Here is an 18259-nt window from a genome sequence, read left to right on the forward strand (position 1 = left end):
CACCCTACCCCCCTGAGGCCCCCTCCCACCATCCGCTGAGACTGTCTACCTTTCTCCTGGCTTGAAAACAGCTCCTGGCTGTATGCATCTAGGGATGCCAGGCCATCCTCCGGCTCTGGGCCCCCGTCCTCCTCAGCACCCTCGCTCCCACTTTCCACTGTCTTGTTGAACTGTGTGCTGCTACGGCTGATGAAGTCATGGTGGTCTTTGGAATGGAGGTATGGTTGTCCCCAAGTATCGCATCCAGTTCTCTGTAGAAATGGCAGGTCATGGGGACAGCACTGGAGTGGTGGTTTGCCTCCCGCACTTTGCAGTAGGCACTCCGCAGCTCCTTCACTTCAACTCTGCAGTGCAGTGCGTCCAGGTCATGGCCCCTTTCCATCATGTCCCTTGATATCTGGCCGAAGGTATCGTAATTCCTACGGCTGGAACGTAGCTGGGACTGGACAGCTTCCTCCCTCCAAACACTGATGAGGTACAACACCTTGCCATTGCCCCATACTGGGGATCACCTGGCGGATGGAGGCATGGTCACCTGGAAAGATGCGCTGAGAGCACTCCATGGAAGAGGAATTTCAAAATTCCCAGAGAATTTAAAGGACAGGGCTGACGGTTGGTCACCTGAGGGCAGGGCAGTAGGGTTCAGAGTGATGACCAGAGTGGCTAGAACAGGCATTGTGGGACACTTTTGGAGGCCGAGCAGAGCGCATTAATAGACCGGAGTGTCCACACTGGCGCTCCGGTGCTCCAGCCGGGGCACAGGGAGCTTTATGGAGGTGGATTACCAGGGGCACTCCAGCCGCGGAGTCCGGGCGCTCTACATGCCTTGCCAGTGCAGACACCTCAGGAGTTAGGGTGCCTGGGGCTGACTCAATGTGCTCTAACCAGTAAGTGTGGCCAAGCCCTAAGCATGCGCAGGGTCAGTTACGTATTTAAATATTTCACTTGGTCTGAAAAATAACAATCCCCCTCCCCCGGGTGCCTCACAGATCAGCCTCTAGGCGAGGTGTTTGCCAGTGAGGAGCTACCTTAATTAGTCTCTTCCACCTCTGAAGAACCTGATCCTATGACTACAAAGTCCCAGCAAACAACTGTGTTGGCAAGATCTGAAACCTGTTTTGCTGTGGGGCCTTGTTTATTGCCCTGGCTGGAGGAGGCTAGCTCGGTAAGGTAGAAAACTTTGCACAATTGTGCTGACCTGGTGGGAACCCTCAGGGCCCTGAAATGGAGAAGAGAAACCCAGATCTTGCTGAGTGATAATGCTGGGTTAGGAAACAGGAAATTACTCAGAGAGAGAGCGAGCAGGCAGGCCGGCCAGCAGCGGAGACCAGCTGTGGCTGGGAGAGAACTACAGTTCCCAGCCTGCTGTGCGTCGGGTGACGCCAGCTGGGTTGCTCGTGGTGCTTAATCAGCTGCCTAAGGAGCTCAGAGCCGGTGCTCAGGGGCAGGAGTGGGACCGTGCGAGGCTTTTTGTTCCCGTTCCGCAGGTATGAGTAAGGGGCGGGGGCGCTTTGGGGCGGGGCTGGTGGATTAATGAGCACCAGGAGTCCCCCAGCGGCCAACAGAGAGGGGTTTGCTCTCTGTATGCACCAACTCCCCTGTATCAAAACAGAATCCCTAGCCACCCCTTCTAGGCATCAGTACTGGAGCCCTCAGGTAGTGGCCTCCTCCTCATCTGGGATGACTAAACAGGCTCCCTAGCAGCTATATGATCATCAGTTCCCTTTCGGTGCTGAAATAGAGCCTTGGAAACCCACACACCTACACCCTTCTGTGGATGCCACCATGTGACACTTCTGCAGCTGCAGGGCCCATGGTGGAGCTGCCTGCTGTGGACGTTAGATTTTAACAATCCCTGCACCCACCATAAAATGAGGATTACTGTTTCCTGTGAGGTGCTTGGTGCAGGCTCTGTGTTTGCCCTTCTCCATTCTTTTGTCCCCAGTTCCTATGCTAGTGGGTCTGCTCTTGTTTTCAGGCAGGTGTGTGAAAGGTAGTTTGTTTTTTTTGCCTGGCTGGAGTTTTCCTACTGCAGGCTGCATGTGGCCTGTCTGTGCTGTGACTGATGAGGGTCAGCAGTGGCAGAGGGTAGGGCATGGAGCTAAGAGGCTTTCTCCTGGTTATAGTGTCCCTGCTGTCAGCAGATTTCAGGATTAGACTCCCCACGAGGAAGCTCTGCAGTGGACGCAAGGGTTTAAAAGTTTCTGCAGGCAGTGTAGTTCTTCCAGATGGATTCACAGGAATCATTAATTGAACCTAGACAGCTAGTCACAGACATTTGAGCTTCCTGGCTGTAAGCAGAGATAGATGCCACCTGCTTCATAGGAAGGGCTGATACCCTCTACTACACCTGATTGACTGTGCCATGCTATTTGAGGGTTTAGTGTGAAATAAGACCATAATGAAGAACATTTATTCCTGACATTATGAAGTTTGCTGCCAGCATGGATATTGCACTATGCAAGGCAAGGAGTTCAACTCACTGGATGACTATTGTAATAACTGGAACCTGGCCCTGGGGAGAAATTTCATCCAGACCCTAGATGGCAATCCATTTTATACCCGTAAATGTTGACTGATAACCCTTATTACTACTTCCTAGTTATCCTACAAGTGTGGTTCTTGTCCAGGTATCTATCTAGTTTAATAAGCTTCAGAAGAAAAATATCTATCTCAGTGCTGTCTTGTACATGGGAGTTCCACTAGTTAACTACATAGTGAGTTAGAAGTTATTTATGAATTTGGATATGTATGCCTTCAGCTTGCTTTTACCCTGGAAGGGTGACTTGCCCAATAATCATACAGAGATGTTTGAAGTCAATCTCAGGGCTGTGTGAGGAGATGCTGTTCTCAACCTGCTGCTCAAAAGTGCTCCACACTGTATGTAGTGTCTGAAGTCATCCATTTTCCTTGTTAACCAAGAAAACAATGGGGGAGGTCATAAAGATCAACTCATACCTTCCCCCTGGTGTGACTGCTCTCAGGCTCCTCCCACAAGAATGCTCAGCCCACACCCAGGATCCTCTTTCCCCATCGAGCCCTTCCCAACTCATGTATGTGGGTCTAACAAGGCACCCGACTCCGTATTTAACTGTTTCTTTGGGGGATCGGGAGCCGCTAACAGGTTTGAGGCAAATACTGCTGGCCTGTTAATTTTATGGTTTAGGTTTGTTTTCTCTAATCCCATGCTATAATGCTGATGCTGCATGGCTGAGTTACACTTAGGGTAAGACCCTGGGTGAAAAAGCTGGTAGCTTATTTTACTAATGCTTGGGTGTTAGTTGATGATCCCATGATAGGGCAAACTCCAGTCTGCTCCTCATTTCTGTCTGCATGTTCCTTGCTTCCTGATCAGCACTAAAATGAGCTGAATAAGTATACTGAGGAGCTGTGAATTGCACCAATTGGTGTCATTACTGTTCTGTGGAGGAAGGAGGGAAGTGTGTCTCACCTCATGCTATAAGGGTTAATCCAGTAACTGTGCATAGTGGGGCCGATGAAGGACAATATAAAGGCCCTCATTGCTGGGGAAGGGAGGAAAAATGCAGTCCAGCTCCTCATTCAAGCTGCTCCTCTGCATCATGACCAGTTTGTAATTAGCGTAGTTCAGTTGTAAACAGAGCTTTGGGGACAAAGCAATCAGTGAGCAATACTTCTGTGATTAAAAGTAACCTGGATTTGTGCCCTTTCGGGGGACGGGGGGAAAGGGAGCCTTTTCCCTTCTTTGATTTTTTTTTCTTTTTTCCTTTGCCTTTCCTGCTTTTTAACCCTTGGGAAGTTTTAATTTTTGTTTTCCTTGTTTTTTTGCTGGAGAGATCTTTGGAGGACCTTCAGCAACAGAGTGGCAGCTTTCTTAACCCATGATTCAGGGTTTCCTCTCAAATGTGTGTCGGATATTTGACTTAGCGATATTAGCGAAACTCAAAAGATTTTAAACAGTTTAATGAAAATCACTTCCTCTTTCAATGAATCTTGTTTTACTTTCTTGGTGCTTGGAGAGGACAAGTTCATAGAGTCTTCCAAGAGAAATGGAAAACAAGATCTGCATTTCTAATGGAAAAATAGACTTTTTAGGCCTCCTGTCCTCAGCACACCGAAGCAAACAAGGGTATAACCTCTATTATTATTTTATTGTGAACTGTAGCACCTAGGAGCTGTAGACGTGAACTCAGGCCCCTTTGTGCTGGGTGCTGTACAAACACACAATAAAGAGATGCTCTCTGCCCCAGAGAGCTTACAGTCTCATCTCTTGCCACTACCTTTTGCATGTCCCCTTTAAGCACTGGCAATAGCTCTTAGTGTAAGGGGAGGATTTCATAGACTTGTGCATCTCTGAGCTCCAGAGCTGTGGATCTTACACAAAAGTTAAGATCCCCAACCTAGCAATGACTTTATGGTGTCCTCTCGTGATGAGTGTGAAAAGCCATAGACCAGTGGTCCCCAATGTGGTGCCCATGGACACCATGGTGCTCACCAAGGCATTTATGTGCACCCGCCTAGTGCCCAGCATGGGAGAGAAGCCGGGGCCCTGCACCTGCCGGGGACAGAGACCTCCGGGGCTGCAGGCTGCGGGTGCCTGGGTTCTCTGTCCCTGGCAGGCACAGGGCTGCGGCTTCTCTCCGGCTTCTCCGGGGCTGCAGGTTGCGAGCATCGGTGTTCTCTGTCTTCGGCAGGTGCCAGGCCACAGCTTCTCTCCGGCTTCGAAGCCGGAGAGAAGCCACGGCCCTGCCCCTGCCGGGGACAGATAACTCTGGGGCTGCAGGCTTCATTCTATGTTAAAGTAAGAATAATAAATATATTTGGACCAGCAATTCAACAGTGTTTTACTTTTTTAAAATAAATAAGATGAAAACTGTTTATATTTATTTTATAAAAACTCCTTAATTTTTCTTCCAGGTAGATAAAAAAGAGCAAATTCACATGGTAAGGTGAGAGGATAATTGCCGAATAATTTAATTAATACCTTTTTACATGTAAAATTACCCTTTTTATTTTAAGGATTCATATATTATGTCATAAAATATTATTTTTATTGTATTATTTAATGTACAAAAACAAAATAAGCCTTAAAAAATTGTTGGCGCCTGCCACACTCTTCTGAAAACATGAATGTGCTACTGGCCACAAAAAGGTTGGGGACCACTGCCATAGACGATGCTTGGGAGACGGGGGATTGTGGAGTGAAGTGTCCCCTCCAGATTTCTGCTTGGCCTGCCAGGGGTGAGGGAGAGGGGCCTCCTGCCCTGAGGTAGGTTCGGCTTCTCTCTCTGGCATCCAGGGATAGGCACTTTTCATGCTGGCTGCTCTGGATCACTGCTCTGTGCAGCCTGGTGGCTGCCTGAAAGGCTGGGGTGGGAGGGGAAGGGGGTGGCCTGCCCTGCCCCTTCTGCTTCCCACCCAGGCCTGACTGCTGGGGACAGGGTCCGACTGAGGGGAAGGGGGAAACTCCAGCTCGCTCCATCCCTGTACCCAGCAGTCAGGCTCAGGCGAGCCAGGCCACCGCCCCAGACAGGTGCTCTCTCAGGCCACTGTAGTGCGTGGAGTCAGCAATCCAGAGTGGCCAGCGTCAGCCGATGTGAAAAGTGGCTTCCTCCTGCTCCCTGCCCGGGCCTTGTTGCCAGGGAGAGCAGCCGAACATGCTGTGGGAGAGGCTCAGTGGGAGACGGACATACCTCACCCCATCTGCCCCCTCCCTCCCGCCCCCACAGGTAACTCTGGTGGGGCGGGGAGAGCGCAGCAGCCGTGGGAGGTTGCTGAGCAGAGGAGACACGTGGGGCGTTCTGAGATGCTCACGCTGCTTGGTTCTGCGCTCCTATCATTCCAACTGGCAGCTCTTCAAGTCTGACCCTGAAGTTTGTCCCAAAGGAGGACAAGGGCTTTTGCTGTGTTTGCAGAAACATGGGTTGGAAATAAGGAAGTTGGCTTTGAAATACAGCTCTATGTGTGTGTGTGCACGCGCATGCGAATGAATTTTAGTGACCAGGCACCAGTTTCACACCCTTGCGGCTTGAAGTTCTCTCGAGCCACAGGATGGGTGCAGCATAGTCCACACGAGCAGTGCAAACAGCTCACCGCTGTGCCTCAGCTCTGACCTGAAGGGGCCAATTGTTCGGAGACAGGAGCTCTCTTTCTGTCTGTCCAACCCCTGGGTCTGTCAGCTGAGACAAAGATGACCAGTTGTGGTGATGGCATGCAAAAATCCTTATCACAGGTGGCAACAGAGCTGGTCCATCTAGCTCAGGCAGCAGAGGCTCAAGCTGTAAGACCCAAAGATGCCAGATTGGGTTCCCACTGCTTACGACCTGCCCAGGATGCAGTGTCATATTTAAATGGGAGGTTAAGTTGTGCAACAGCTAGTAGAGTACAAGAGGAGTGTTGGTCCAGCAAGCCAGTTGTATCTAGCCTGATTTTCATATACACTTGATGGCAGGGTGGATTTGATTTAGATCATGATTTAAATAACTAATCAGGAAGACTTGATTTAATCATGGATTTCTACATAAAAGTGCATTCTTGTTGGTGGTTATAACCTTAATACATATTCTTCACAACTCAGAGGTAGATGTAGGTTTCATTTTTAGAAGGTACATGCTCTACATTTTTAAGTGATTTATTTTGAAAACTTTTCAGATTAATTTTACAGTTATATCAGAGAATGAATGATTGATTATTTCATTTACCAAAAATAATTGAAGCAGATATTTATGAAGTCATTGGGAGGTGAACTATCTCCAATTCAGGAGGTTAAATCATTAATATTTGGAGGATTTTCTTGCCATGGTGTATTAGGAGGAGAGCATCACCAGACAGACATTTTAACTGTTTTATTTAACTAAAACAACAACTTTATGTATTTTGGATTTTTTCTTCAACAGCAAACATATGCTTGTTTTGTTAAAATATTATATGAATTTTGGAATTTAGTTAAACGTTGAAGTTTTTTTAAATCAGGTTTGTTTATGTTAAAATTGTTCTTAATTAAAATAGTTAAATGAAATATTAAAACTTTTTTTTAAAAAAAAACACCAGCCATTTTTGCTGTTAACAAGCATGTTGTCTCTGGAGACCCAAATCCACAGTTTGAGAACTGCAAAACTAAGCATCTCTGATAGTGCTCAATGTAGAAGATACCGAGTCCCATTGGGCAGATAGAAAGATTAACCTAAATAATCTATACAGAAGCCCGTGGAACCCCATAAGATTGGGTCCCTAATCCATGAACTGTTGGAACTCATTTACAAAACTTTTCTTAAACATTACATGAATATATTGTCTCATACTGTAGAATTAGAATTTATAATCCCTATTCCAGGATGAGATACATTATAGCTCAAATATATCTTAATTAAAACTATCTTTAGATAGATTTTTTCCTCAAAAAGCATTTTATCAAAAAAAATCTGATTTATTTATTTTAATAATTGATTTGTATCCACCCTGCTTGATGGTGATGCTCCTCCTCTGCTCCTCTTCTAGGTGCAGTAAAGTAGCCTGAACTCTGTGCCCAGGGACCCCTGGACAAGGCCACTTGTGCCTGTAGCAAGATAATGAGTCTGCCTACTTTGTGACCCTTGGAGGCTGGGCTGGATGGAGTCGATGTTGTCTGGTGTTTTCTTTGCCTGAGGTCTTGGCCTGGTGATGAGGCACTAGGGAGAGGGAGAGAGCGGTTAGCGCACTGCCGGACGGGGAAATGGCCCAGCATAATGTGGGGATCAACAGGGAGTACGGAGACTGGGACTGGAGCGCCGACGCCGGGGAGCGGGCAAGGCTACTGCAGAGCCCCAATGTGGAGACTGGGCTAAAGAGCAACGAGGGGCAGAGACCCGGAGCGGGGACCACCTCCACCCTCGGGGCCGTCTTCATTGTGGTGAACGCTGCCCTCGGGGCTGGGCTGCTCAACTTCCCTGCAGCCTTCAGCACTGCAGGCGGCGTGGCCGCAGGGATTGCGCTGCAGATGGTGAGCCGGGCAGGCCTGGGGGAGGGGCTGTGGGTGCCTGGGGTTCCCTGTAAGAGAACACAGGATCGTGCAGGAGACATCCTAGCAAATGATCCCACTCACTGCTCCAGGGCCAGGTGGTAGGCCCCGGGCTCGGCGTATCTGTCTGGGTGGGATGGGCCATTGGCTTGAGGCGCCAGAGCTCTGACTGCCCTGCTCTGCCCACAGTCCCTGCTGGTGTTCATTATCGGAGGGCTGGTAATCCTGGCTTACTGCTCGCGGGCCAGCAATGAGCGCACCTACCAGGAAGTGGTGTGGGCTGTGTGCGGCAAGGTCCCTGGCGTGCTCTGTGAGGTCGCCATTGCCGTCTACACCTTTGGCACCTGCATTGCCTTTCTCATCATCATTGGGGACCAGCAGGACAAGAGTGAGTGCTCAGGGCTGCCCCGGCTCTGGGCCAGCCCCCTGAGAGGGAGGGGAGGGTGTGGAGCAGGGGGGAGCCTGCTACTCTGCAGGTGATGGGCATTTTCCGTGCCCCATCCTGGCAGCCTGTGCTGGGCCCAGCAGCCCTCAGGAGCCAGGTTGAGGGGGTGCCCTGAATGACTGCCACACAGACCTGCAGTCTGTCAGGTTCCTTTCGCCAGACCCTCCGGCGTCCCAGGGTTGAACTGCCAGGGCTGGGGCCCCTGAGCTCCCTGCCTCTGATTCAGAGCAGCTTCCATTCCTCTTCCTCCTCCCCATGTTCCCTGGCTCAGGTTCGAGATCTGCCCTCTAGCAAAAAGTTGGCATTGGGCTTGGTTGTGTCCTTACTATACTGTTCTACCCTTGTTTCCTCACCAGTCATTGCTGCGCTGGTGAAGGATCCCCAGGGAGCAGATGGCAGCCACTGGTATGCGGACCGCAAGTTCACCATCAGCATCACGGCCTTCCTCCTAATCCTGCCTCTCTCCATCCCAAAGGAGATTGGCTTCCAGAAATACGCCAGGTGGGTGGCTGGGAACTGTGAGTGGGAGGATGCCAAAGGGACAGGCAGGCAATTGGGCCTGACCAGAGTGTTCAGTTGGGTTCTACGATGGCAGCAGAGCCCAATGAGTAGGGCACTGGACAGGGATCAAGGAGACCAGGGTTCTAGTCCCAGCTCTGGCAATAAACTCTGTGACATTCGGCAAATCCTTTCACTGCTCTTTGCCTCAGTTTCCCCACCTGTAACATGGGGTGTAAAGTGCTTTCAGGGCCTCGTATGAAAAGCATTGTATAATTACTTCTCTGAGGCAATATATCACAAGCGCCCCTTTCTCCAGCTCTTTCATACCAAGCCGGAGTAGGAGACTGGGGTGGCGGGAGTGGGTTCCCTGTGTCTCTGGTTTCTCCCTGGGGACAATGAAGATGGTCCCATAGGTAATCTGGTGTCATATGTCTCTGCTAACACTTTCCTTTGCATGTCACACTGTCCCCAGAGCGAGCAGTGGGAGCATAGGTGTATACAGGCATCTGTTGCTTTAACCACCAGGTCCTCTAATGGTTTGGAGCAGGGCTAGACAACAGGAGATGTTCTAGTTAGAAAATCAGTGGCCATTGGTGGCTGGCTTATCCTAAGGCTACCACTGAAGGAGCTGGATTGATGGTGGCAGTGGTGGGAGATTGGAAGGAGCCAGGGTCCTGGAGGGAGAATTGGGTGGGGTGTAGTGGGATATCACAGCTGGGTTCCCTGGGAGAACTGTGGGAATGTAGCAGGGAAAGGGAGATGCCATTGGAAGATGTCCCTGTCCAGGCTCACCAGATTCTCCCCAGGGAGGCTCTGAACAAGGAGTAAGAGTGAGCAGACGCGGGGAGCAGCACTGTCATCTGTCCAGTCTCTTCTTTCTTGCAGCTCCCTGAGCGTGATTGGCACCTGGTATGTCACCGCTGTCGTCATCATCAAATACATCTGGCCTGACAAGGAGATCACCCCAGGACACATCCCCACGCGGTACGCGAAAGCGGCACCCATGCTTCAAAACCAGGCTGTACCGAGTCCCAAGTTAGATTAGGGAGATAAAGGGGTGGCCCTATACTGGAAATCCCCGCCCCAGAGCAGCTGTCTGATATTGATCAGCAGTGAAAGAGCTAATGATGCTGAAATGCGAACAGTCATACATTCCCACTCTAAATGAGTTCAATCTACATGTCTCCAAGAGCTGCTCTTTTGGTTTGGCTGCAGGCTCAGGCAGACAGTTCACCATTGGGGCTGCTTCTGGGGGGTTTGCTTTGCAACCAGGTGGCTAAGAACTTTGAATTAAAACTTCTAAATGAATATATATTTTAATTGAAGCTTCTTACTCCAATCCCCACAGGGAAATTAAAGCCACTTTCATAATGTGTGTAAACGCTGACTCATTTCAGCCAGGAGCCTTCTCTGTCCCACTGTTATAAGGATGGGAGAGAGCACTTGATTATTTCCCTGTGGGTCTCCCAGTGCATTTTGTCCTGGAGAACTGTAAGATCCTTGGGGCAGGGACTGTGTCCATCTCTGATTTGTACAGCACAGAGTGTGTTATTGGTTCTTAAATGACACAGTCTCCAGAGATGTCTGGTACATCAGACAAGCACTGGCCTTGGTTGCCACCAGGTATCTATCCCCATTAAAGTCTGGTATCTTATGAGCTAGAAAGAGCTGCTATATGTTATGGGGAAGCTGGGATTTCCGAATGGTTAGAGAGGAAACCTTAAAATAGTCACTCGGAACATGCAAAAATATAGGGGGTTTTCCAGGCAGGTCAGCTTTAAATATCCTGGCAATGGACAAAATACCCAACAGGTCTCTTTTATAGTTATTAATCTTATACAACAAACAACATCAAATATCAGTAATAAAGGAAAACAATGGAAGTATACATTTCATTTTAGCCAAATGGATTAATGGATTATGTTGTGCTGTACAGCAAAGCAAAGGCTGTTGGCCTTTGTTAAATTTATCTGTAGATACAAAGTGGTGTATTTTATGGCACATTCCTGGGCAAACAAGAGATTTGGTTCACGGGTCTCCAGTAGTGTTTCAAATTAGGTCCTCTTCTCTGCTAATGGGTCACTAGATGGCACTCTGCTCTTTTGACTCAACCTCCCGTCATTGTGTGTGTGTGTGAGAGCACTGTGCCATCTTATGGTTGAGCTGTAAAGCAGGCCTTGATCACTTGTTCCCATTTTAAAAATTCCCTCCCTTTGCAAGTGTCCAGGCCAATTGCATCTTGGGTGATTGAATTCTGTCCACCTCACCCTTTGTACGTGTGCCTCAGAAGAAGGCCTCGCTATCATTTTTACGTTGGTCAAATAATATGATGATTTTCTTATGTAGTATTGCACCCACCATCCATACTGTGGTCAAACAGATTTTAGATCCAGCCTGACGATCTAACCTTCCTTCTATTTGCTTAGTACCTTAGAGAGAATTTTCAGAACAAACTAAGTAGGGATAAGAGGGAAACACAGGCCAAGATTTTCAACAGTGGCTGGTGACTTTCCAAGTACCTCTGTTTGGGGGTACCTGACTTGAGTTGACTTTTAGAGGGGCCTGATTTTTGAGAAGGTGGATGCTCAGCACTTTGAAAATCCGGGCCCTTTAAGGTGTCCAGTGGGGCACCCCAAAAATCACTAGTGCCCTTTGAAAACATTGACCACTGCATGTGCGGGGAAGCCTCCAGTCACTGTGCAGAGCTGCAGTGAAATGAGCATGCCCTGGTGCACCCCGCAAATGCCCTCTGGAGAGTGACTGTACATGTGCTGTTGAGATCTGCTGTTTAATCTACCTGTCTGCGCTGGCAGCTAGATCTGAACTGGCTGTGATTTCCCTCTCCACAGCCCCGCCTCCTGGATGGCCGTGTTCAACGCCATGCCCACCATCTGCTTTGGATTCCAGGTACAGCTGCTCCCAGGAAGACCTGGGCTGATGGAGATCTAAGACAAGTTAGAAGCAGGAAATATCCATCTGTCTCATTTGCTGACACTCTTCTGGATTAATTTTGGTCCCCCTCACCCCTCCTTTGCTTTAATACCAAGGCTCCTACTGCCCCTGCCGGGGCCTCAGACTGATATGAGATGCCAGCAAAACAACAGTGTCTTAAAATGACCATTGAAGCTTAGGACAGAGATGACCTGTTGTGCTCCACTTGGTCCCTTTTTTGAGGCCAGAACTGGCTTGTTCCCTGCAAGACCTTGTCAAGTGTTGTCCAGTCTAGTTCTAACTGGCCCAAGTAACAGGATTTCCACCAGTTCCTTGGGAGATTGTTCCCCAGTGAGAGAGAGCTCGCTTGTGCTCGGGGTGTTTCTCTGGGAGTTCAGCCTAGGAGTCCCTTTAATTTCACTTCAGTTTTCCAAATTATGCCCCTACCTCAGGCTGAATAACACTCTTAAGCGTTCACACCCTTCCAGTGTTTGCAGATTGTTATTCTGTTGCTTAGCCCCGCCATCTATATTAGCTGTTCTCCTTTCCTCCCCTGTCAGTTCCCTGCCCCGCCCCTTGGCCTGTCTTCCTTGCCTTTACCTGAACTCCCTGGGGCTGGGCAGTGGCATCCATCAGGCTGAGTAGGGAGAGGGATGCTTTCACCATCTGTGACATTTCCCATCATGTCAGTTTCACGGCCAAGTAGTTCCCTGCCAGCACACGGCCTGGCTTTGTGCTGGACGGATCCGGGGTGGGTAAATTAGACTGAACCCAAGGAATAGCTGGGAGGTGGGCTCCCTTTGTCCAGAAGCAAATCCAGGTGTCTCTTAACTCAGTTACGGTCTCTGCTTCGGTCACCTTCCCTGGTAACATGTTCCAGTGTGTGGAGGGGCTGCCTGCCTTTGTGTCCCCTTCCTCTCCCAGGGTAAGGCTGGTGTCAATGGATTCCCTCTGGAGCACAGAATGCCTGGCCCAGCAGCCCCTTGCATGCTCTCTTTCTATCTCTGGCAGTGCCACGTGAGCAGCGTGCCCGTCTTCAACAGTATGAAGCGGCCCGAGGTGAAGCCGTGGGGAGCGGTGGTGACGGCAGCCATGGTTATCGCTCTCTTTGTGTACGCAGGGACAGGTAGGAGCAAGGCCGTTGTCTCTGGCCTGCCCACGGGGCCCAGCCACTGTTGCCACAGCACGTTCTCTTGGAAGACTTCGGTTGGGGAAGCTGCGAGCTTCCCCTCGGGCAGAGCTGCTGAGAGACACACCTCGGGGCTGGAGTTGCTGTAAACTGTCCCGCAGCCACCGCGGCTGAAGAGCTGCTGTCATCTGTGTGCACTCGGCACTCTGACCCCAGATCCAGCTAGAGCCTGGGCCCCAGGGACACACCCAGCCATCTCCTTCAGCCAAATCTCTGTGTCCCATCTTTCCCCTAACCCCTGCTGGCATCCTCCCCTGGCTTTCTCTTCCCCTCCAGGGATCTGCGGGTTCCTGACATTTGGTGTGAGCGTGGACCAAGATGTGCTGCTGTCCTACCCCTCCAACGATGTCCCCGTTGCCATTGCACGGGCCTTCATCATCCTCTGCGTGCTGACATCCTATCCCATCCTGCACTTCTGCGGCAGGTGAGAGGCGTGGGAGGTGGCCAGGAGTGGCGGAAGTGCCCTAAAAGTTTGTGTGTTTTGGGGCGGGGGAGGGACACACATAGGCACTCAAACCGTGGCCCCCTGCTTGCTCCACCCCGCTTGCTCGCCCTTACTATTGGTATCGACCTAGCCTCCCCTTCCAGTGCCCCTGGAGGTGGCTCGTGGGGCGCTCCAGACTAAATTGATTGGTTCTCCCCTGTGCTGCCATGCTGTCTTCGAGGGGCAGGCCCAGCTGTGCCCAGGCTACTAGAGATCCTGCTGTTCTGAACGTACAGACGTTCCTGGTAACCAATCAATGGTGGGGGAATCCTGAAGCTGGGATCTGATACATGAGGTCTGGGATCACAGTAAGCATCCCCCCGATTCTCCCATCTCTCTGCCTCCTGTGCAGGGCCGTGCTCGAGGGGCTGTGGCTACGCTACAAGGGGGAAACGGTAGAGGAAGATGTCGTCCGCGAGAGGCGCCGGCGTGTGTTCCAGACAGTCTGCTGGTTTCTCCTGACTCTCCTCCTGGCCTTGTTCATCCCAGATATCGGCAAAGTCATCTCTCTCATTGGGGGCCTGGCTGCCTGCTTCATCTTCGTCTTCCCGGGTACGGCCCCAATGTTCCGTGGGTTGGAATGAAGCGGCAGCCAATCAGAAAGCAGCCAGCCTGTTGAACAGTGAGCACTGTGTTTCATTGGGTTGCTGAAGAAGGCCCTGGGGTCACGCTTCACAGGCACGCTGGAGGTTTATGTGCCAGGAGTCCTTCAGATCCGTTCCCACTAGGAGATCAGTACAGGCTGTCTGGCTCCATATCCCATCCGGCTCCATGGCGTGGGCATGTATCAGAGGCAAGGGGAGGCCAAACAGGATGCAACGCACCTCCCTTTGGAGACCCGCTGGCCAGCCGCCCTTGGGACATCACCACCAAAAGGGCACCTGGGACATGGGTCTGCTCTGAGGCCCTGTTCTCGCTCGTCCTTTTCCCTCGAGGCCCCGCCCTTGCTCTGCCCCCTCCTCCAAGGCTCCCCTGCCCTGTGCCTCACTCCTTCCTCCCCTCGGGGGAGAGGCTAGGGGCTTGGGTGGGGTGGGGGGTGAGAGCAGGCCTTGGGGCAGAGCAGGGGGCAGGGCCACAGTCCAGGTGCCAATGCACTTCTAGGGAGCTTCAGGTGTTCACACCCAGCCTCCCTGAATCCAGGTGTCATGCACCACCCATGCTCCATAGTATGCTGAGCGCCGTACAGCCCCTTTGAGCCAAGGTTCCAGGAAGAGATCACAAAAGGACAGGACGGGGAGGGACGGACGCGCACACACACACGCACGCACAAAAACCAACGTCTGGTAGTCCTGAGTGAAAACAAAACATTATCCTCCCCTCATGGACAGGGAGACATCAAGGGCTGAATTCTCAGGAAAGGAGGCCCAAAGTGCATGCCCCTATTTCCACTGGCTTCCCCCGCCTCCCCCCCGCCCAAAAACAAACAAAAAAAAGAAAAAGAAAGTGGCCCCAAATCATGAGAAGCAGTATAGAAGAAAGGACTGGTCCTGTCCCCATGTGACGTTAAGTGTACCACCCACTGGTAAGTCACTGTGGAGCCAGAGTTGTGATTGTGGGATCTAAATGGGGATTGTGAGTGAGTTTGGCTGGCTGTGTCCTGAACTTAATACGCTTGCGGGGTGAGAGAGGTGTGGGAGGGGTACTGAGTGCCCCCCTCCCGCAGCCTGGTTAGCAGGGCACTTAGCACACATTTCTAGATGGGGTGGAACTGCCACCTTTGAGAAGGCAATAAAATGCAACATACTGGGACGGAGGGCATGGCCTGGTGTACTGATTGCCTGTGGTGTCTCCTGCCATGCAAGGGAATCCAGTTCTTTCTTATTCTGGACTCTTTCTTCTTGTGTCATCCATGCTCCCGGACAGGAGAGGCTGCATGCTGAAGAGGGGTGCAGAGGGAATTCCTTGATCTCTTTAATTAATTAGCAGCATTGATAGGACAGCACTTCCCAGTCAGGTTGGGAGGGTGATGGTGATGGGTGTCTTATCTTCCCTCTATCTCACTAGAACAAGTCAAGAAAAAACAAAGAGGGCTTGTCTGTGTGTCTCTCCAGTTCCTGACTCCTCTGCCTTCTGGGTGTGGCTGTTTAATTCTCTGCTCAGGAATCTGACTGCTGATCACTATGATTATTCTGATGTTCAACATTGTTTGCATTCCCTCCCTGCTAGGACTATGCCTGATTCAAGCCAAACTTTCCGAAATCCAGGAAACCAGGTCAACCAGGTAAAAAGCAAATTCGCGTCCATTTCTCCCTCCCTTTTCGCAAGATGATTCAGATGTTGGTTCCCATTGGCAGGGTTCCCTTGCCTGATGTTGCACACTGACCTGTCTTCTCTATTCACAGCTGGTGGGCGCTGGTCAGCTATGGGATGTTTATGGTCACACTTGGAGCCTTCATCTTTGGACAAACCACTGCCAATGCCATCTCTGTGGATCTGATGGCCTGACTCATTCCACAGGACTGGCTGATGCTGCCCTCCTTAGAAGTAGCTTTGCCTTTGGGACAGCCCAGGACTGAAGGAAAAAATTGATTTGGCTTCCGATGTTTCCAAAAAGTTGGTTGGAGGGGAACATATTCCTCTCCTGCTGGGGATTTTGTTAGTCTGTTTCATTGGGAGAGTCCTACAGGGTTGTATGTTCATCGTCTAACACACCATCAGGTCAGGGTTTTGTTCAAGCTTCTGGTTCCCAGGCCTTGGGGATTGCAGAGGCTCACTACAGAGAATTCAGACACTGACCCAGTGGGCGTGCACAGCACGATGCCCTCCTGGACCGAGGTCATGACGGAAGCCTTTGTGCAGAAGGCCCCTGGAGCGCCGCACTGGAATTCCACGCTGAATTATTGTTACCCCTTTTGGGGTAGAAATCTCTGAAGAAGTGTGTTCGGGATTCACAGTGTGTAATAGGCAGTACCCCCCATCCCCCAGGGTAGGAGACCAGCTGGGAACCAGGAGACCATACTACATTGGGCTGCATCTCCACTCTGACAAATCCTCTCTCCCAAACAAAAGGGCCTTAAACTGCCTGTTCTAATAGTGAAATGACTGGTGAGATGTTTGACATATAAAGCAAACTGGTAACCTTGCTTTATGAACTTAGGAATTATTCATATCCAGGTTTTTAGCTTCAGATGATAAAAACCCCAGGAAATTTTCCCTAAGAAACAATACTTGTATTGATGATCACTCCTTATGGTGTGTGTGAGAATGAAGTACTCCATTCTTGCATGTCTCTGTCATGGTAAGAGTGCTGGAAAGGGAAGGGAATAGATATCAACTAAGCTGAAGAAAGGAATGCTTTTTAATACACTTGAGTGCAATTCCTCAATCATGCTTCATGAAGAACTCTAGTAATTACATTCCTTTCTTTGTTCTAGGCTGTCATGTTAGTTTCTATAGAAAAATTTCTGCCATATCACTTTGTTCGGTTTTCTTGTTTTGTTTTAAATGCTGGGTTCTCTCATCTAGTCAGTCTTCTCTGTTCTCACTTACCTCAACCAGGGGATTACTTAACCTGCCTCTGATTGGTTTACATTTTTACTGGAAGGTGCTGCTGATTGGCTATTTTGTAACAAGCACTGTTCTGCTTCTTTGTAGTTGGGTGGAAACAGGGCCAGGGAAGAATCTAACAAAGCACATCTGTCTTGACATGCCCCTGGTCACTAACAAAGCAGTGTGATGTTTACAGAACCAGTGTTCCCCCTTCATGCATTTGGGGGCTTGATCACTATTTAGTTAAGGTGCTATGACTCTGTAACAATTATTTATTGATTGGAGGATTCAGAGTTTTCAGAGGCTCTTGTCATTTCAAATCCTGTTCTTCCAGGACGGATGTTTGCTGGACGGGGCTGATAATCTTAGGCAGGGCCGGCTCCAGGATTTTTGCCGCCCCAAGCAGCAAAAAAGGAGGAGGAAAGGAAAAAAAACAGCGATCGTGATCTGCAGCTCTACTGCTGCTCCTTCAGTCTGCGGCGACAATGCGGCAGCTGGTCCTTCGCTCCGAGAGGGAGTGAGAGACCCACTGCCGAAGACCCCAGATGTGTCGCCCCTCACCATTGGCCACCCCAGCTGGGGTGGTGCCTGGAGCCGGCCCTGATCTTAGGTTTAAAGGGACACTGTGAGGGCAAAAATCTTAAATAACTTAAAAAGCCCTCCACATGGATTATATTAAACACCTACAATTATTAAAACTGAGAATTTCTAAATAGCCCAGAGTAAACAAACTATACTATTCACTGTTGGCATTTCTCTGCACTTGGAGGAGGAGAAACAAGCTGGTCAGTTTCACTTTTGTTTCTAGTCAGTTTCACTCTGCTAGCCTCAGAGGTTAGCTCAGTAGCTGGGTTGCAAACCCTGTAGGGGGTGGTTAGATCTCAGTGGAAAACTGTTCTCATTGGAATTTAAAAACAAACTTTTCTGTTGGTCTGTTTTGTAAAATAAATAAAATAACTCTGGGTTTGTGTTTTACCATAAATCCTAAATATTGAACCTAAGTTGACTTGACCACTCTTTAATATAACTACGTTCTCCAAGGGCCCTGCCTCTGTCCCTGAATGTTTGTTCCTACTGCTGGAGAAGCACATTCCCAGGAACACCAAACTTTACTGACGCGGAGATTTGCAGAGAGTTACCCATAATGCGGTGGTCAGTATATGAAATGTAACATTCTGTTTTCAATCACGCATTTCTGATTATGTTTCTCTTCTCCTGTGCATAGATGATGTGGGAGGCCCAGTG

The 18259-nt window shown here is 49.9% G+C and overlaps 1 protein-coding gene across 4 annotated transcripts; it reads left to right on the plus strand.

Moving 5' to 3' along the window:
* The first annotated feature begins 1402 nt into the window (after positions 1-1402).
* On the plus strand, positions 1403-18015 carry SLC38A7 (solute carrier family 38 member 7). Of its 4 annotated transcripts, none has more exons than XM_032788258.2 (11): positions 1403-1487; positions 7477-7957; positions 8165-8363; positions 8777-8921; positions 9807-9905; positions 11771-11828; positions 12864-12978; positions 13318-13465; positions 13878-14077; positions 15692-15746; positions 15868-18015. In XM_032788258.2, exons 2-11 carry the CDS (start codon positions 7691-7693, stop codon positions 15968-15970), a joined length of 1389 nt encoding a protein of 462 aa, XP_032644149.1. In that variant the 5' UTR covers positions 1403-1487; positions 7477-7690; the 3' UTR covers positions 15971-18015. The 4 variants fall into 4 exon arrangements, with proteins under 4 accessions (XP_032644149.1, XP_074930003.1, XP_074930004.1 ...); XM_075073902.1 differs by lacking the exon at positions 1403-1487 and adding an exon at positions 4894-4923; XM_075073903.1 differs by lacking the exons at positions 1403-1487; positions 15692-15746 and having other exon boundaries at positions 7605-7957; positions 15868-16042.
* Positions 18016-18259: the final 244 nt, after the last annotated feature.

Source organism: Chelonoidis abingdonii, chromosome 19, assembly GCF_003597395.2.
Source record: "Chelonoidis abingdonii isolate Lonesome George chromosome 19, CheloAbing_2.0, whole genome shotgun sequence".
NCBI classification, from domain to species: Eukaryota; Metazoa; Chordata; order Testudines; family Testudinidae; genus Chelonoidis; species Chelonoidis abingdonii.